This window comes from Nannobrachium achirus, assembly GCF_963921795.1.
Source record: "Nannobrachium achirus genome assembly, chromosome: 22".
Taxonomy (NCBI): domain Eukaryota; kingdom Metazoa; phylum Chordata; class Actinopteri; order Myctophiformes; family Myctophidae; genus Nannobrachium; species Nannobrachium achirus.
The window spans coordinates 51,149,272-51,167,047 of NC_137829.1; the positions used below are offsets into that span (position 1 = coordinate 51,149,272).

The 17,776-nt window shown below is 41.8% G+C and overlaps 1 protein-coding gene across 1 annotated transcript in view; it reads left to right on the forward strand.

Annotated features, from left to right (window-relative positions):
* Positions 1-17,776, forward strand: part of LOC308307677 (contactin-associated protein-like 5) — a gene marked incomplete at both ends in the record, with an annotated part of 201,373 nt that overhangs the window by 146,046 nt on the left and 37,551 nt on the right. The window contains 3 exons of the mRNA XM_080752943.1: positions 8,918-9,074; positions 14,157-14,284; positions 17,358-17,528. Coding sequence (XP_080609069.1) covers positions 8,918-9,074; positions 14,157-14,284; positions 17,358-17,528 — 456 coding nt within the window. The remainder of the gene's footprint in view (positions 1-8,917; positions 9,075-14,156; positions 14,285-17,357; positions 17,529-17,776) is intronic.

Sequence of the window (17,776 nt, forward strand, 5' to 3'; positions counted from 1 at the left end):
CTCATTATCATTATTATTATTTTCTCCTTTTCTTTTTTTCTGGTGATAACTTGAAAGCCGATCCCCAATCTTTTCCTCGTGCATCACATTCATCTTGAATTGCTCTGGGAGCGCCGAGACGTCCCAGACAACCCACGTTTGCTCCTTAAAATCATGAAACATTCATGAGGTCTTGAAATCCCCCCCCACCGTCCCCAAGGTGCCATGTGTGCGCAAACAAACACGTTCATTATCATGATCAGATCAAAGAGGAGACGGAAAAACAAGGGCGCTTCGCGGCTAGAGGCTGAACGGTGCTGCCCGCTTTCCTTTGAAACCTGAAGGAGGGCCAATGACTCTCAAACTCTGGTCCATCGCACTGCCGGGCACGGAGATATGAACCAACACCAGGGCTGTATTAACCATTGGGCCGATGGGGCCGTTGCCAGGGGCCCTTGGCTCCCAGGGGCCCTTGGGGGAACCGGGGGTTAATCATGACCAACACCCCCCTTTGCCAACATGAAGATATGAACCAAACGTATTTCCATTATGAGTACACGATTCGATTCAAAAACTCTACTTTATTTCAGGTTAATACAACGTTGTTGTCGGGTGAAAACGTTGCCCAATGTCCAAAACCATTCGTTTTGCATTTTTCATTTTAAAAATGATTTATCTATCTATCTATACATATACATATTTCTTTGTGTTTCAAGCATGGCTTGATTAATTCAGTTTATAATTGACCAGTCGCTATGCCCCTCCTAAACCCGTCCTTGTCCAATGCCACGTTAGCAACAGGTTACTAAGACTAAGTGACTTGGCAAGCTGCCAAGCCTTTCTGTCTAGAGCAAAAATACCGGTGCGTATACGGTGCGTATACGCGAAATGCAACTCGGCTGCAAGATATCCTGAGCGTTTCCGTTTAGAGGGTGGTGTTGTTGTTTTTTTTTCCTTTCCCCAAACCATATGGATTAAACAGTGTGGAAGATCTGACTCGCTGAAGCCATCAAAGATAACTATTACGTTTGTTCCAAGGTAAGAGGCTAACGCTAACAATCTAGTGAGGCTGCATTCACACTGGAACACATTAAGTTGTGTGGGAGTTGTGTGGGGGAGGCGGGGGGCAGAGACAGCACAATGCATTCCGGATGGAAGTCTAGTGGTTTGAAGTCTAGTGCGTGTTGTGTGCTTGTTGGATGGTGCTCTGTGCAACCACAGGACTCTCACTAGACTTCAAACCACTAGACTTCCATCCGGAATGCATTGCGCTGTCTCTGCCCCCCCGCCTCCCCCACACAACTCTCACTCAACTTAGTGCCTGACTGTCTGTGGGAAGCCTTAGGGTTAGGCTTAGGGTTAGGGTTACACACACACACACACACACACACACACACACACACACACACACACACACACACACACACACACACACACACACACACACAGTGTGTTTATTAAGGAACAATATCCCGGTGCGCTATAAACAAATGGAAACAGGATGATTTACCAATGGGCTAAAACACATTAGATAGCGAAAACTATAGTCATGACTGAACCTTAACTTAACAATAAAATAATATAATTACTTACCCTGCAATGCAAGAACATTGTTGTTCCGTTATGTGTTGATCCACAACATTAATGGACAAGACGTGGGGTGGCTGACTTTTGCATTGCGACCGGTGAGCTTTCGCCTCGATTTTAAATACTTTGTCATTGTCATTACTCCAGTGACAGATAATAGTGCCAGATAGTGTGCCATTTTTCAAATGCATATTGCAATCCATTCTGCCTTGTTCTCTCGGATATTTCCGAACCACTACTCCAGAAATGTGCTATGATTTCTTTGGGTATGTCTTGAACTGCGATGCACGCCGCCATGGCAGCTTGCCAAGTCACCTGCCTTAGTAACCTGTTGCTGACGTGGCATTGGACAAAGACGGGTTTAGGAGGGGCATAGCGACTGGCTCATTGCTACTTAGTATGAAAACCTCCCAGCTCATGTCTGTCGTCACCCATGTGCAAGACGAGGTCGCTTCTCGCCCTTAGGGCGTCTTACTGGTTATGTGTTCATTTAATTCATTAACATTAGTCGCATCTTTTTTTGGTCTAGTTTTTGTAGACCTGTCTGCTTGATTTTCCTCACAAAAACACTGGCAACACGGCTGGTGAGGTGTGTCACCGCCGCACACATTCTCTGCACCCTTCCTCATGACCAGCGACAACAGAAGCACGATTCCCAGCGTTTGACACGTCCATAAATTTGTCAGCAACAGAGTGAGATGAATAAACATTGTGACTGGAGACACGATCCACCCCAGCTGCTGCACTGTACATGAAAGATGTAGCACATCCTTCAAAAGCCAGAGAAAGTGCTACGCGCCACCTGTGGGATCACGTGTCCCATGTGGCTAGCCTGGCTGATGAGGGCTTCACGACGAGAATCACAAACTTTGCTCCTGCGTGTCACCTACGATACTATCGCCCAAAAAGGGTTCATCTTTTAGATTGTAATTAGAGAAAAGAAAAGATGGGTGTTTTCATTTTCTGCTTTCTATCGTTTTAGCAGTGAGTTTGATGATTTTGATTTGGTCGGGGGCACGCGTACAAGGGGCTGAATATGTATTTTTAGACACAATAAGCCCATTCCCAAGATGCACCGCAATCTTTCATGGGCACGTGTGACTTATGGGGGCTTCGACGACCTTGCAGGCTTATGTAAAGGCTAAAAGAAATAGTTAGATAGCATGTTATGTGTTGCTTGTTCGCTGATGCTTAGCGATGAAGCTCGAAACAAGGGAAACAAACTCGATAACACATTTATTAAGTACCCGGTATCAATAAGCTTTGGGCTTATCAAGATTGTTATCGAGCATAGCTGTAGCGTCCCATGACGTCATGTTTTAACAATCAAGACAAGAGGCCATCAAGACATTATTACAGTACTATCCATAATATAAAGCCATTTAACACTTATTGCACACTAATGAATGGTCGTTTTAATATTTAATATTTGTTACTATTGTCAATTGTTATCTTCATGGATGGTCAGCCACAAGCTCATCACAGTCACAACAACTGGGCAATAAAAACAGATACCGGTAGGCCTACCGGTTCTGTTCAGAATTTGTCATCTCACGTCTTTCCACAAAATATTAGAAAACGCTCAATAGTGAGCTCGATAGAAGCCCGGCTCAATAAGCAGGATCGATAAGGTGCTCATTATCAATAAGAATCAAACCTCGGTTCGAAGTGAGTGGTGAATTTTTATTCCATGTGTTCTAGAGCTATGAAATCTGTGTTCTAGATCTATACATTCTGTGTTCTAGATCTATACTTTCTATGTGCTTTAGTTCTATATTTTTATGAATTCTGAATGAATGAATGATTTTATCTGGAGGGCCAAATTGTCATGTGAAGCTTGACCAATCCTCGATTCTGCATGCACGGGACATGTACGGGACATACATTCTCACTCCTTGGGAATCTATGGGAATCCTCAAAAAAACATGTACGGGACAGACAACACCTGTTCATTCTGGACTGGAATGACCATATATGGACATGTACGGGACACACAAAGCCACTCCTTGGAAGCGGCTTTCACCAAAAAGCAACGAGCTCCATCCCTACCAGTGATGCTATGTACTGTATATTATATAGGATTATTTTGTTTGTTATTTTCACAGACGATAGATTTTTTTTATTTTTGAAGCGGTGGAAACCGCTTCCAATGAATGGCTTTGTGTGTATCACGCCCATATATGGTCATTTCAGTCCAGAATGAACAGGCTTTTTCAAAAACAGAATGTCAGTTTAATTACCATATATGGTGATCTCAGTCCAGAATGAACAGGGTTTTTCAAAAACAGAATGTCCGTTACCTTATGTCCATATATGGTCACTCCAGGCCAGAATGAACAGGTTTTTCCTGTCCCGTACGTGTAAAATATCAGTCCAGAATGAATAGGCTTTTTCAAAAAGCAAAATGTGTGTCCCATGTCCATATATGGTCATTTCAGTTGAGAATGAATAGGCTTTATATGTCCTGTACATCTAGAATATGTGTGCGGTGTCCCTCCCGGTCAGATGAATGGATACTTTGAGGATTGGTCAAGCTTCACATGATAATTTGGCCTTCAGGGTTTATCTGTCTTATTTAAACACTTTATATTTATTTATGTATTTATTTAATTACAAATTCTTATTTTAATGTATGTGTTTTAATCTATTTTATTTTTTAAACCTATTATACCAACTGTCATACCAGCTCTCCAAATACATTCAGAATAGAAGTTTTATCTGTCCACCGCTTCAATTCGAACCGAGGTTTGATTTTTTTAGTGTCCTAGTGACTTTGTAGCACTTAATTGCTTTCTTAGGGCAAATTAGGGTGGCCATGGGTTGACAGGTCAGACAATTATGTGTGCTCTATGAATACGTTTTATTATGCTGGAGACCAAAACAAAGACATCAGAATGGCGCAGTAAAAAAGCAGCGTGGGTCGCTCTCTCTCTGCTGTAGCATCCCGCTCCGCTCCGTCTAATGCGGGGTCACGTTGCGTGACGGATGACTGAAGCCTTGCCGGACCACTTAGGCATGCAGGAGGTAATGAGCCCTGCATGCAGGGGCGTCACAAGGGGGGGGGAGAGTGGGATTGAGTTACGAGGGCCCAAGGTGGAGGGCCCTTAATTATTGTATACTTTTAGCTATTGAAAAATAGCAGATCTACAAGCTCACAGCGCGGCACTTTTAAAAGTCGTGAAAATGTGTGCAAATCTTTGAATATATTATGTCTTTTTTAAGCGAACGTTTGTAACTCAAATTTTGCTTCGGGGGGTCCTTGGAACTAAATATTTTGAGATGGGGGTCCGTGGACGAATACATATAATTTTGGGTTCTCCTTCACATGGAAAAATGTGAGCGCCACTGACATAGAAACATAGGTTTTTCAAAAAACCCTATTCAAAGTTTTTTTTTCAAAGATTTACAAGCTTGTGAGCTCGTATATCTGCTATTTTTCAATAGTTAAAGCACAAAATGACACGTAATAATGCGTTCCCAGTCTAAATGGGTTTAACCCCCTCCCCCTATGAAGAACATTCATGGGGGGGGGGGCCCCGCAGTGAACCCTTGTACCCAGGGCCCAGAGTTCAGTGCGACACCCCTGCTATAGGAGGTAATGAGCCCTGCCTGACTGGCGTGGCCGAGGCCTCATTGACACTGACAGACACCATGACACGGAGATGCCAACAGATAGTCCACCACCCAGGGCTCTGATTTCACACACTGTGCTTGCTCTGCCAAAATGACCCTCCAGGCAATTAGCGCAGAGAAGCCCGAGTAGGGCTTCTGTTCTGTGGATGACTTTCTGTGGCAAAACGCAGGAAAGAGCGAGGATTATCTTTTGAGCAAAAAATAATAATAATAATATGAGAACCGGGGGGGCGAAGACCGCGTCTTATATTTATTTATTTTTGGGTTAATAAACACGGCGGGGCCATAAGTCATCTTAGCTCCAAAACACAGAACGAAGACGTGTTGAGACTTAACCCATGCAGAACGGGTACACATTAGTGTGTATCATTATTTTATGCTTTAACTATTGAAAAATAGCAGATATACAAGCTCACCGCGCGGCACCGAGTGCCGCGCTGCGAGCTTGTAGATCTGCTGTTTTTGAAAAATTGTGAAAATTCGAATTTTGACCCGATTCTATAAGTGTCTTTTGAATCCTTCTAAGGTTTTTTGAAAAGCCCATGTTTCTATGTCAGCAATCTGGCCAGCTATAGTCAAAGAAAAGGTCCTTTTCACTTAACTGGAGCTCAGTTAGTATTATGTCAGTGGTTCGCAAACCTTTTCATGTGAAGGACACCCACAATGATATGTATTTGGCCACGGACCCGCATCTCAAAATATTTAGTTCCAGGGACCCCCCAGAAGCAAAATTTGAGTTACAAACGTTCGCTTTGAAAATACATATATTCAAAGATTTTTCACAACTTTTTCAAAAATAGCAGATCTACAAGCTCACAGCGCGGCACTCGGTGCCGCGCTGTGAGCTTGTATATCTGCTATTTTTCACTGGTTAAAGCATCCGATAATTCTAGGCCTAAATGGGTTTTAATCTGTCTGTTGTGTGCAGTATCACCGCCGCATCCGTTCAATACAACACCAGTGAAGGGATGGGAGAGAAAGGGGGGGGGGGAAACCCACTCAGTGCTCTTTGGGACAATGGGAAACCTTTCCCTCCATGACCTTGACTGATGATTATGATGTGCCTTGTGGAATGCTGTCACAGATGGGGTGGACCAGGCTAACGTTAGCGCTATTGTTACAGACCGTACCCCTCTATCCTCACGGCTGGACCAGGGTGATGTTTGCGACTTAGCGCTATTGTTACATCAATACGGGGTTCCCACGGTCATGAAATTCCTGGAAATATTTTGAAATTAGAAAAATATTATATATTATATATTATATAATAATAATAATTACCTATATTATCCCACGGGGGAAATTCAGATTCAGCTTCACCCAGCTGAGTGCTGCCCACAAGGAGCGTGGGGGAGGGGAGCAGTTAGGGGTTAGGGTGTCTTGCTCATGGACACTTCCACACATAGCTGGAGCTGGAATCGTACCTGGGACCTCCGGAGTCCTAGGTATGGACACTAACCATTCAGCTAAGGCCGCCCCAACACTAGTGCTGTGGTTAACTTACAGACACTACTCCTGTTGTGATGGGTGGACCAGGTTGTAATGTGATGGGTGGACCTAACGTTAGTGCTGTCTTTACAAACGGTTTTCCTCTGTCATGGTGATGGGTGGACCTAACATTAGTGCTGTCTTTACAGATGGTATTCCTCTGTCATGGTGGTGATGGGTGGACCTAACATTAGTGCTGTCTTTACAGATGGTATTCCTCTGTCATGATGGTGATGGGTGGACCTAACATTAGTGCTGTCTTTACAGATGGTATTCCTCTGTCATGGTGATGGGTGGACCTAACATTAGTGCTGTCTTTACAGATGGTATTCCTCTGTCATGGTGATTGGTGGACCTAACATTAGTGCTGTCTTTACAGATGGTATTCCTCTGTCATGATGGTGATGGGTGGACCTAACATTAGTGTTGTGATTACAGATGGTATTCCTCTGTCATGGTGATGGGTGGACCTAACATTAGTGCTGTGATTACAGATGGTATTCCTCTGTCATGGTGGTGATGGGTGGACCTAACATTAGTGTTGTGATTACAGATGGTATTCCTCTGTCATGGTGATGGGTGGACCTAACATTAGTGCTGTGATTACAGATGGTATTCCTCTGTCATGGTGATGGGTGGACCTAACATTAGTACTGTGATTACAGATGGTATTCCTCTGTCATGGTGATGGGTGGACCTAACATTAGTGCTGTCTTTACAGATGGTATTCCTCTGTCATGGTGGTGATGGGTGGACCTAACATTAGTGCTGTCTTTACAGATGGTATTCCTCTGTCATGGTGATGGGTGGACCTAACATTAGTGCTGTGATTACAGATGGTATTCCTCTGTCATGGTGATGGGTGGACCTAACATTAGTGCTGTGATTACAGATGGTATTCCTCTGTCATGGTGGTGATGGGTGGACCTAACATTAGTGTTGTGATTACAGATGGTATTCCTCTGTCATGGTGATGGGTGGACCTAACATTAGTGCTGTGATTACAGATGGTATTCCTCTGTCATGGTGATGGGTGGACCTAACATTAGTACTGTGATTACAGATGGTATTCCTCTGTCATGGTGATGGGTGGACCTAACATTAGTGCTGTCTTTACAGATGGTATTCCTCTGTCATGATGGTGATGGGTGGACCTAACATTAGTGTTGTGATTACAGATGGTATTCCTCTGTCATGGTGATGGGTGGACCTAACATTAGTGCTGTCTTTACAGATGGTATTCCTCTGTCATGATGGGTGGACCTAACATTAGTGCTGTCTTTACAGATGGTATTCCTCTGTCATGATGGGTGGACCTAACATTAGTGCTGTCTTTACAGATGGTATTCCTCTGTCATGATGGGTGGACCTAACATTAGTGCTGTGGTTACAGATGGTATTCCTCTGTCATGGTGGTGATGGGTGGACCTAACATTAGTGCTGTCTTTACAGATGGTATTCCTCTGTCATGATGGGTGGACCTAACATTAGTGCTGTGGTTACAGTTGGTATTCCTCTGTCATGATGGGTGGACCTAACATTAGTGTTGTGGTTACAGATGGTATTCCTCTGTCATGATGGGTGGACCTAACATTAGTGCTGTGGTTACAGATGGTATTCCTCTGTCATGATGGGTGGACCTAACATTAGTGCTGTGATTACAGATGGTATTCCTCTGTCATGGTGGTGATGGGTGGACCTAACATTAGTGCTGTCTTTACAGATGGTATTCCTCTGTCATGGTGATGGGTGGACCTAACATTAGTACTGTGATTACAGATGGTATTCCTCTGTGATGGTGATGGGTGGACCTAACATTAGTGCTGTGATTACAGATGGTATTCCTCTGTCATGGTGATGGGTGGACCTAACATTAGTACTGTGATTACAGATGGTATTCCTCTGTCATGGTGATGGGTGGACCTAACATTAGTGCTGTCTTTACAGATGGTATTCCTCTGTCATGGTGGTGATGGGTGGACCTAACATTAGTGCTGTCTTTACAGATGGTATTCCTCTGTGATGGTGATGGGTGGACCTAACATTAGTGCTGTGATTACAGATGGTATTCCTCTGTCATGGTGATGGGTGGACCTAACATTAGTGCTGTCTTTACAGATGGTATTCCTCTGTGATGGTGATGGGTGGACCTAACATTAGTGCTGTCTTTACAGATGGTATTCCTCTGTCATGGTGATGGGTGGACCTAACATTAGTGCTGTCTTTACAGACGGTATTCCTCTGTCGTGGTGGGTGGACCAGGGAGGAGAGAGGAGGACCTACTGGGGAGGATTCCTGCCTGGAGTTCAGCAGTGCTCCTGCAGCCTGGAAGAGAACTGCATGGATATGAACTACTTCTGCAACTGTGACGCCGACACTAACACATGGTATGTATGCACACTGATATGCATGGTATGTAGCCTATGTACACCAATACATGGTATGTACTGTATGTACACTAATACATGGTATTTATGTACACTGATACATGTATGTACACTGAATACAATGCATGTATGTACACTAATACACACAATATGTACGTACACTAATACATGGTATGTATGTACACTGATACATGTATGTACACTAATACACACGATATGTATGTACACTAATACATGGTATGTATGTACACTAATACATGGTATGTATGTACACTAATACATGGTATGTATGTACACTAATACATGGTATGTATGTACACTAATACATGGTATGTACGTACACTAATACATGGTATGTACGTACACTAATACATGGTATGTACGTACACTAATACATGGTATGTACGTACACTAATACATGGTATGTATGTACACTAATACATGGTATGTATGTACACTAATACATGGTATGTACGTACACTAATACATGGTATGTACGTACACTAATACATGATATGTACGTACACTAATACATGGTATGTACGTACACTAATACATGGTATGTACGTACACTAATACATGGTATGTACGTACACTAATACATGGTATGTATGTACACTAATACATGGTATGTACGTACACTAATACATGGTATGTACGTACACTAATACATGGTATGTACGTACACTAATACATGGTATGTACGTACACTAATACATGGTATGTACGTACACTAATACATGGTATGTACGTACACTAATACATGGTATGTATGTACACTAATACATGGTATGTACGTACACTAATACATGGTATGTACGTACACTAATACATGGTATGTACGTACACTAATACATGGTATGTACGTACACTAATACATGGTATGTACGTACATTAATACATGGTATGTACGTACACTAATACATGGTATGTACGTACACTAATACATGGTATGTACGTACACTAATACATGGTATGTACGTACACTAATACATGGTATGTATGTACACACATACAATACAGTACAGTGCGCATGCAGTAAGCCTTGCCGAGCCATGAGGGTTCCATTTTTAGTTTTAGGTATGAGCCAGACGGAGAATCGAACCCCAACCTCCCAATTTCAGGGCAACCACTCTAACCACAAGGCCAATGAGCTGGTAGCACGGCACGCATCCACGCGCAGCCAGTCACTTTTAGTGATTTGATTTGATTAACAGTATTTAGCACAATGTAAAAACAATACAACAAACAGTACACAATATATAAAAAGAAAAGTGCCAACCGCAGGCGATAAGTCCAAGGAGCTCATACGAGGTCTCTACCTACTAATATAGTACATGATGTGTAAACAACATGTACAAATATAGAATTTACAAATTACATTGTGGTATAACATTCTAGAACACGATTGAAAAACCTGATTGTCTGTAACAAGTAGGCCTACATTAGTAACCAAGTAGAGCTATAAAGTGAATAATAATTTGGTTCCATTTGTAGACAGGAGTTACGAATGGATAAATGAACAGTGAGGTTTTTGCCGTGCACACGCGCGCACTTCATGCACAGTTAATGGATAAATACCACTGCCAGCACCAAACTATGAGCATTTTCTCAACTTCATGAAATCCTGTCAAAGTGAGAATTGTGTTAATTGCGCTGTACTCAGGAGGCATTTACAAAATATCTGCAGAATGCTATTCTGATGGGAGTGAGATTTCACACACAAATGTACAGCCTTCCAACTGTGAGATTCTAAAAACAGATCAAGTGATTAAAGCTGTATCTTCCATTTTAATGAATAACATTTATTTTTGTCTAATTTGTATAGTGGAGTGATACATCAATTAACTCTTTCCAAGCCACGGGGAGCCACTTAATATTAAAACCGTAATATACAGGACATCTGAGCAAGGATGTCTCAGCCGCGCCGTCTTTTACCGTACTATGTCATTAAAAACGAAATAAATGATTTTCATCCGAAAATCGGCGATCGTCTAACCTTCCCAAGTCGCCGCTCGTCCATCGATGGCGCATGGCTCCTCTGACATGAAGCAGAAGTGACGTCAGGTCCTTTCCCTGTAATAGCTTCCCTGCTCCTGTCCGTTTTCTGTTTAGACATTAGTGCTAGCACAGCTGGAGTGCTGGGGGCTAAGCTAGCGAAACTGTTCATATCTACTGTAGAGTCACACTTGGATTATTTGAGCAGACATTTACGTGAACGGATCGCGCACGCGAAACGCACGGTGAGGAGATGCATCGGCCGAAACCGCCACTCTAAGCCAATGCAGAGGGAGGAATTTGGATGGTGACTGTGGTGAGAATACGGGGATCGCGTGATGTTTATGGGGGATGAAGACCACGTGATATAGCGCTGATCGTCTTGTAAAATGAATGCAGTTCAGATCATAATATAATAATAGAAATTTCACGGCTATTCTACCAACAAACCATTCTATTTCGGCTAGCAAAGTGTTTTAATACACTATTATACAGTTGGGGTGGTTGTATTTTGCCTCCCTGCACTTTTATTGTGACATTTAGATAGTGTCAAAGGTCATACACCTGATGGTGGTCACGATTCAATGTATCCCCTGAGCAAGCAGGCAGGCTCTTTTAGCTAAATGGTATAAACATAAATAAATGTCAGCACTTGCACTGGAAACCGGGTTCAAATCGGGGGAGAAGAGAGGAAAGTTACATTATTGCAACTTTAATCACTTAAACCCTCTATTCTTGAAGGACAACCTTGTTTTTTTACAACAAGGGTTCATATTTTAGATTATAATTAGAGAAAAGAAAAAGTGAGTGTTAAAATGTTTTCATTTGCTTCGTTCTATTGTTTTATTGCCTTTACCATGCTAAAATGTGGGGCATGCGTACGCATGGGGGCATGCGTACAAGTGGCTAAATATGTCTTTTTAGACACAATAATATAGCAGTTTCTTTATTGCTATTTACAGTAACACTTCTAGCCCCCATAAGTCACATCCAACCATGAAAGGTTACGTTGTATCTTGGTAATGGGCTTATTCTGTGTAAAATGACATATTTTGCCACTTGTACACATGCCCCCAACCACTGAAATAAGAATCTCTAAAACAATAGAAATTTTAACGCTCATCTTTTATATTCTTTAATTACAATCTAAAATATGAACCCTTGTTGTAAAAAACTAAAGTTGTCCTTTAATTTAAAAAACTGACCTTATTTATAACTATACTTGGACTACCTCTTTTTGTAACGTAACATAACGTAACGTAATGTGCCCCTTGCCCCTACTCTTATCTCCGGCACCGTTGCCCCTATCCATGCCAAACGTTTGCACACACACTCCTTGGCTGGCAAACCACAACCGCCGCCCCTGATTTCTCACATGGCCCTCTTCTAGCGCCACCATCAGGCCGATTTTTGTAAAATGCATTTTTGGACACTGCTCCTACAGATCTCGGCCTAAAATCATGCAAAGCAGTAGGTACACAGTATCTCTGAAGTCATGTCATCAACATGGATCTGTCCGTTTCCCATATTCCCTCCTGATTGCCTTCTAAAGTTTGTGTGTGCGACCTGACGGTCGCTTATCTCCCGATTAGGGAGTCTTACTGGTGTACTATACTTGGACTGCCTCTTTTCTGTCTACACTAAATTACATCTCTATGCCAAAAGTAGTAGACCTACAGGTACATGCTCTGCTATTGTTGGTGAATGTTTCCCCCAGAATAGGCATGCTTGGGGTTGAAGTAGTTAACCCCATTTATTTAATTATCTGTAATCTGGAACTCTGTTTTGACCAGTACCAGGTAATAAATGACGCGTTGTCCAATTTTGTCTGGTCATTAGTGTTAATACCAGTGGCTGCAGGGACGTGCTGGGCCCCTGATTCAGCCCAGGAAAAAGAGTTGGAGAGGCCCTCATTGCGCTCTATAGAGAGAGATGTCGCTCTATAGCGCTGCTGCTACTCAAAGATTTGTCATTTCAGATCATGACAAGTGACAAGCCAGTGGGCCAGTTACATGAGTTATATTTCGTAATTGTCGGTTGGAAACCTTGTATATTTAAACTAGTGAAAACAGCCGATCTACAAGCATACAACGCCTCGCACCGCGAGGCGTTGTGTGCTTGTACAAAAGTTGTTTACACTACTTTTGTGCGACAGCCTTGTCTGATGAAGCAGTGCTTTGCTTTGCGAAAAAATTTACAAATTTGAAACTTGGAGATACAAGGTTTCTGCCCGACAGTGACGATTTACTTTGTTGGCCGCCCAGCCCCCAAAATGGAACGAAGGCAGACATTTTGTTTTAAAATTTGTCCTAATGGCCAGCCTGGACCGACCGTTCAGGAGTTGTCCCGCTTTTCCCAATGGCCAGCACGTCCCTGAGTGGCTGGATTTGCGTTTCAGTGTTCGCTGCAACATGATTGATTGTAAACATTATGACTGCAACACATTAAGATCAAACTAATCATGATTTCCCGAGCACCCCAATGAAGATACAAGCGTTGACTAAAGACCCCCATCACTATTTCATACACATGCCATTTTTCTACGCATTTCTGCATGCTGTATGCTAATCCCTACCTCTGTCGTGTGCTATAGTCCACATTGGGGGGAAACACCATTTGCATATTATTTTCCACAGGCAGTTGTCTGCATTGTGATAGATTGCTCCGCTTTTTAATGTGCTTACCCCCACGTTCCAGTTTTAATGCGGAGGAATGGATTCCTTTATCTGTACTGAGAGGGGTCTCTTTTAGTGTTGATTCTGATAGCAAATTGTGATTTCGTTTTAGTCATAGTCTTCTGAATAAATTTCCATTTAGTGTTAGTCACATTTTAGTCATCTTTTTGTCCATAGCTTAGTTTTTATCTAGTTTTTATTTAGTTTTTCGTCAGTGAAAAAAAGATAGTCAACGAACATTTTTCGTCATAGTTTTAGTCGACGAAATTGCCACTGGTGCTTACCCCCCACATTCCAGTTTTAATACAGAGGAATGGATTCCTTTATCTGTACTCTGACATTGAGAGGGGTCTCTTTTCAGTTTTTCTTTAGTTTTTGTCTTCTTCCTCTTCTTCCTTCCACTCGTCAGGGCTAATGACACAGGAACCCTCTCCTATAAAGACCACCTGCCAGTGACTCAGATCGTGATTGGAGACACCAACCGAACGGGTTCCGAGGCTGTCTACCGCGTCGGCCCTCTACGTTGTTATGGAGACAGTAGGTGATCACTTCTTTTTCCGGAGCTTATATGGGATGTCGGCTGCAAATAGCAGCAGCCGCGTCGTCGGTTGCTCGGGTTCCATCTAGATCTGAGACAGAAGGGGGGGGGGGGGCTCAGATGCTCGGCTTGCTTTTTTCTGACACTTGTGCCGCCTGCTTGTGGCTTTGTGTCTCTGTCTGGGTGCTTCCAGCAATGAAGCCTGTCTCACCTGATCATCTTCTTGCATTTCTTGATATAATATATATTTACATTAATAAGAGTACCTGAGACAAATAACAGTATAAGTCCATATTTGAATTCTTTTGAATATATACATTTTTGGATTTACCAAATTGTCGGTTTTAATGTTATCTGCTCCCTTTGTCTGCTGAATATTGTTTGTACGGACTTATACTGTTGTTCCACAAACTGCTGGAGATATACTGTTTTTCCACTTTCCATAAGTATTATGTCTTATAATTCATAATATATATGAGTTAAGTAAAAAAATCTAATTCAACAAAATGAGGGGAGAGTACATTAAGACTTTAAGAAATTAAACACTTCTAGTTTGTGGTTTACAGTCTGGTAAAATAAAAATAAAAAATCTTTATCCAAAATGTTAAAATACGGGCTTAGACTGTTATTCGTCTCAGGTACTCATAAATTATTATTCAATTTATTAATTCACTGTCAGATAGAATTCTGTCTTGATTTCGCTCAGAATATTACAAAAGAAGATGTTTTCTTTATGGTGTTGTTCCCACTGTCAAACTTTGTGCCAGTTCTATTGCAGAACAAACATAATTAATCAACGTACTGTATTAACTCACGTACAATACTAACGTACTGTATTAACTCACTGTCACACAGAATTCTGGCTTGATTTTGCATAGAATGTTACAAAGGAAGATGATTTCTGTGTGGCATTGTTTTCCCACTGTCACACTTTGTGCCAGTTCTATTACAGAAAAAGAACCAAAAAAGAAAACAAAACAAAAAAAAAGAATCAATATATTAATTCTTAAGACAGAATTCTGTCTTGATTTCGCATTTTAGTTTGATGTCTTTAATTTGTTTTATTGTAGTTTGTATATTATATATATTAATACTTTTCTGTTACCCATGTTTGTGTAAACTCAATACAACATTTGATTATAAAAAAAAAAGAAAAAAGAAAAAGAAAAGAACAAGGGTCTTCAACGTTTTCAGGCCGAGGACCCCTTAGCTGAGAGAGAGATGAAGTAGGGACCCCCACTACATATTGTATAAATGTGTGATCGATTTCATAGATAGATTCATAGACTTGTTTGACAGCACTGTCATCAGTCTATTTTGGATTCGTGTTAATGTGTATTTTATTTTCAGACATTTAACCACTTAAATCGTCAATATTTTCTAAACTTGACCTTTCACTCTGTACTGTCTGCTCTTTTCCCCCTCTACACCAAACCTCTTAGTCAAAAATAGCAGATCTACAGCTGCGAGGCGTTGAGAGCTTGTAGATCTGCTATTTTTGACTAAAGTTCTCCTAAGAATAGGGATGCGATGCGAGGGTTCAAGTTGTTCATTTAAAAGACTGACCCTATCACACAAGGATTTGGGGGGGGACCCCCTGTAGTAACTCTGAGGACCCCCTAGGGGTCCCGGACCCCCTGTTGCATAGAATATTGCAAAAGAAGATATTGCCTTTATGGTAGTTGTGTTGTTTTCCCACTGTCACACTTTGTGCCAGAGTCTGGTTAAAGTTTATGAAGACTTTATATTATTCTCTAACTACACTCCACTTATAACCCCTGTCCAAATGACTCCACCTCCAGGACTATTAGATCCTGCGACCAATTACTTCTATTCCATGGATCTGATTAAAATTCAGCGTGTGATCTTGACTCCTCCAATGCCCCGATGCTTTCTAAATCTTAATACTCCTCCTCTTTGCTTAGCGTGTGAGTCCGCTTGAGATTTGCTTAAAATCTTAATGTTTTCCATGTCTTGTGTTTTACTCATTATCTTCACTTTACACAACTTAAGGCAACAGTTGTGCTTTTATTAAAAAATAAATTACGTGACTTGAATTGCTCACAGTGCATCAGATTACGACACTTGTTGAGCTTGTTGATCCGCTATTTTAGCTGTTCATCGCAAAATGCGACTGCTTTTGAGCAGTAGCATTTTGTCTCAACATGTCAAAATATGACGGAATTAGACGATCTGCAAGCTCACAACGCAACGTGGCGCGCTGTGAGCTTGGAGATTGGCTTGCGAAAATAATCATAACAAAAATGTAAGTGAAATTGCAAACGGTTTGTCTGTGGATTTTATAGATGTTTAACAGATGAAAAGTAGCCTATTAACAAGAGCTTGGGACTAAATTATAACTACACTGGATCCAATGAAACACAAGTTTGTTTTTTCCATTTCTTGAAAACCGCCCCCCCCCCCATTTCCACCCGAACCATCGACCATTCAAATGCATAGGGCTCAAACATAAGAGCTCAAAGATCCTGACATTGTATCTGCCTACCAATCCACTCTATTTCCACGTTTAATGTACCAGCAGTGGTGGAAAAAGTACTCAAATGTTTTACTTAAGTAAACGTATCAATACTGCAACACAGAAAGTAGAACTCCGTTATACTTATAAGTGAAGAAAACCTGGACACTTCAGTAATTGGGTATTATGATCAAAATATATATAATAGTGTGTAAAAAATTGTGAGCTTGTAGATCGGCTATTTTCATATAGGGTTGAAGTGGTTAATGTATGTTTTGTAATAATCAATCCAAAAAGTAACTAGTAGTAACTAAAGTTTTCAAACAATTGTAGTGGAGTAAAAGTACAACTTTTGGATCCAAGATGTAGCAAAAGTAAAAGTACTGGAAATTGGAAATACAAAATTGAACTTAAGTACAGTACTTAGTTATTTTACACCACTGTGTACCAGTCATAACCTCCTTTCTCTCTCTCTCTCTCTCTCTCTCTCTCTCTCCCTCTCCCTCTCCCTCTCTCTCCCCCCCTCTCTCTCTCTCTCTCTCCCTCTCCCTCTCTCTCTCCCTCTCTCCCTCTCTCTCTCTCTCTCTTCTCCTCAGAGTGGCTGTGGAACGCTGCGTCCTTCTACCAGGAGTCCTCCTACCTTCACTTCCCCACCCTGCAGGCTGAGCTGGGCTCTGACATCTCCTTCTACTTCAAGACCAGCTCTCCCTCAGGAGTGTTCCTGGAGAACCTGGGCCTCAAGGACTTCATCAGAGTGGAGCTCAGCTGTGAGTACAAACATTCACCACCTATACTCTATACAGGGGTGTCGCCCCACATTCTGGGCCCTGGGTACAAGGATTCACTGCGGGCTGGCCCCCCCTGAATGTTCTTCACAGGGGGTGCAAGTCTTTGTATATTTCAAATCCTTCTAAGGTTTTTTGAAAATCCTATGTTTCTATGACAGTGGTGCTCAAACTTTTTCATGTGAAGGACCCCCAAAATGATATTTATTTGACCCTCATCTCAAAACATT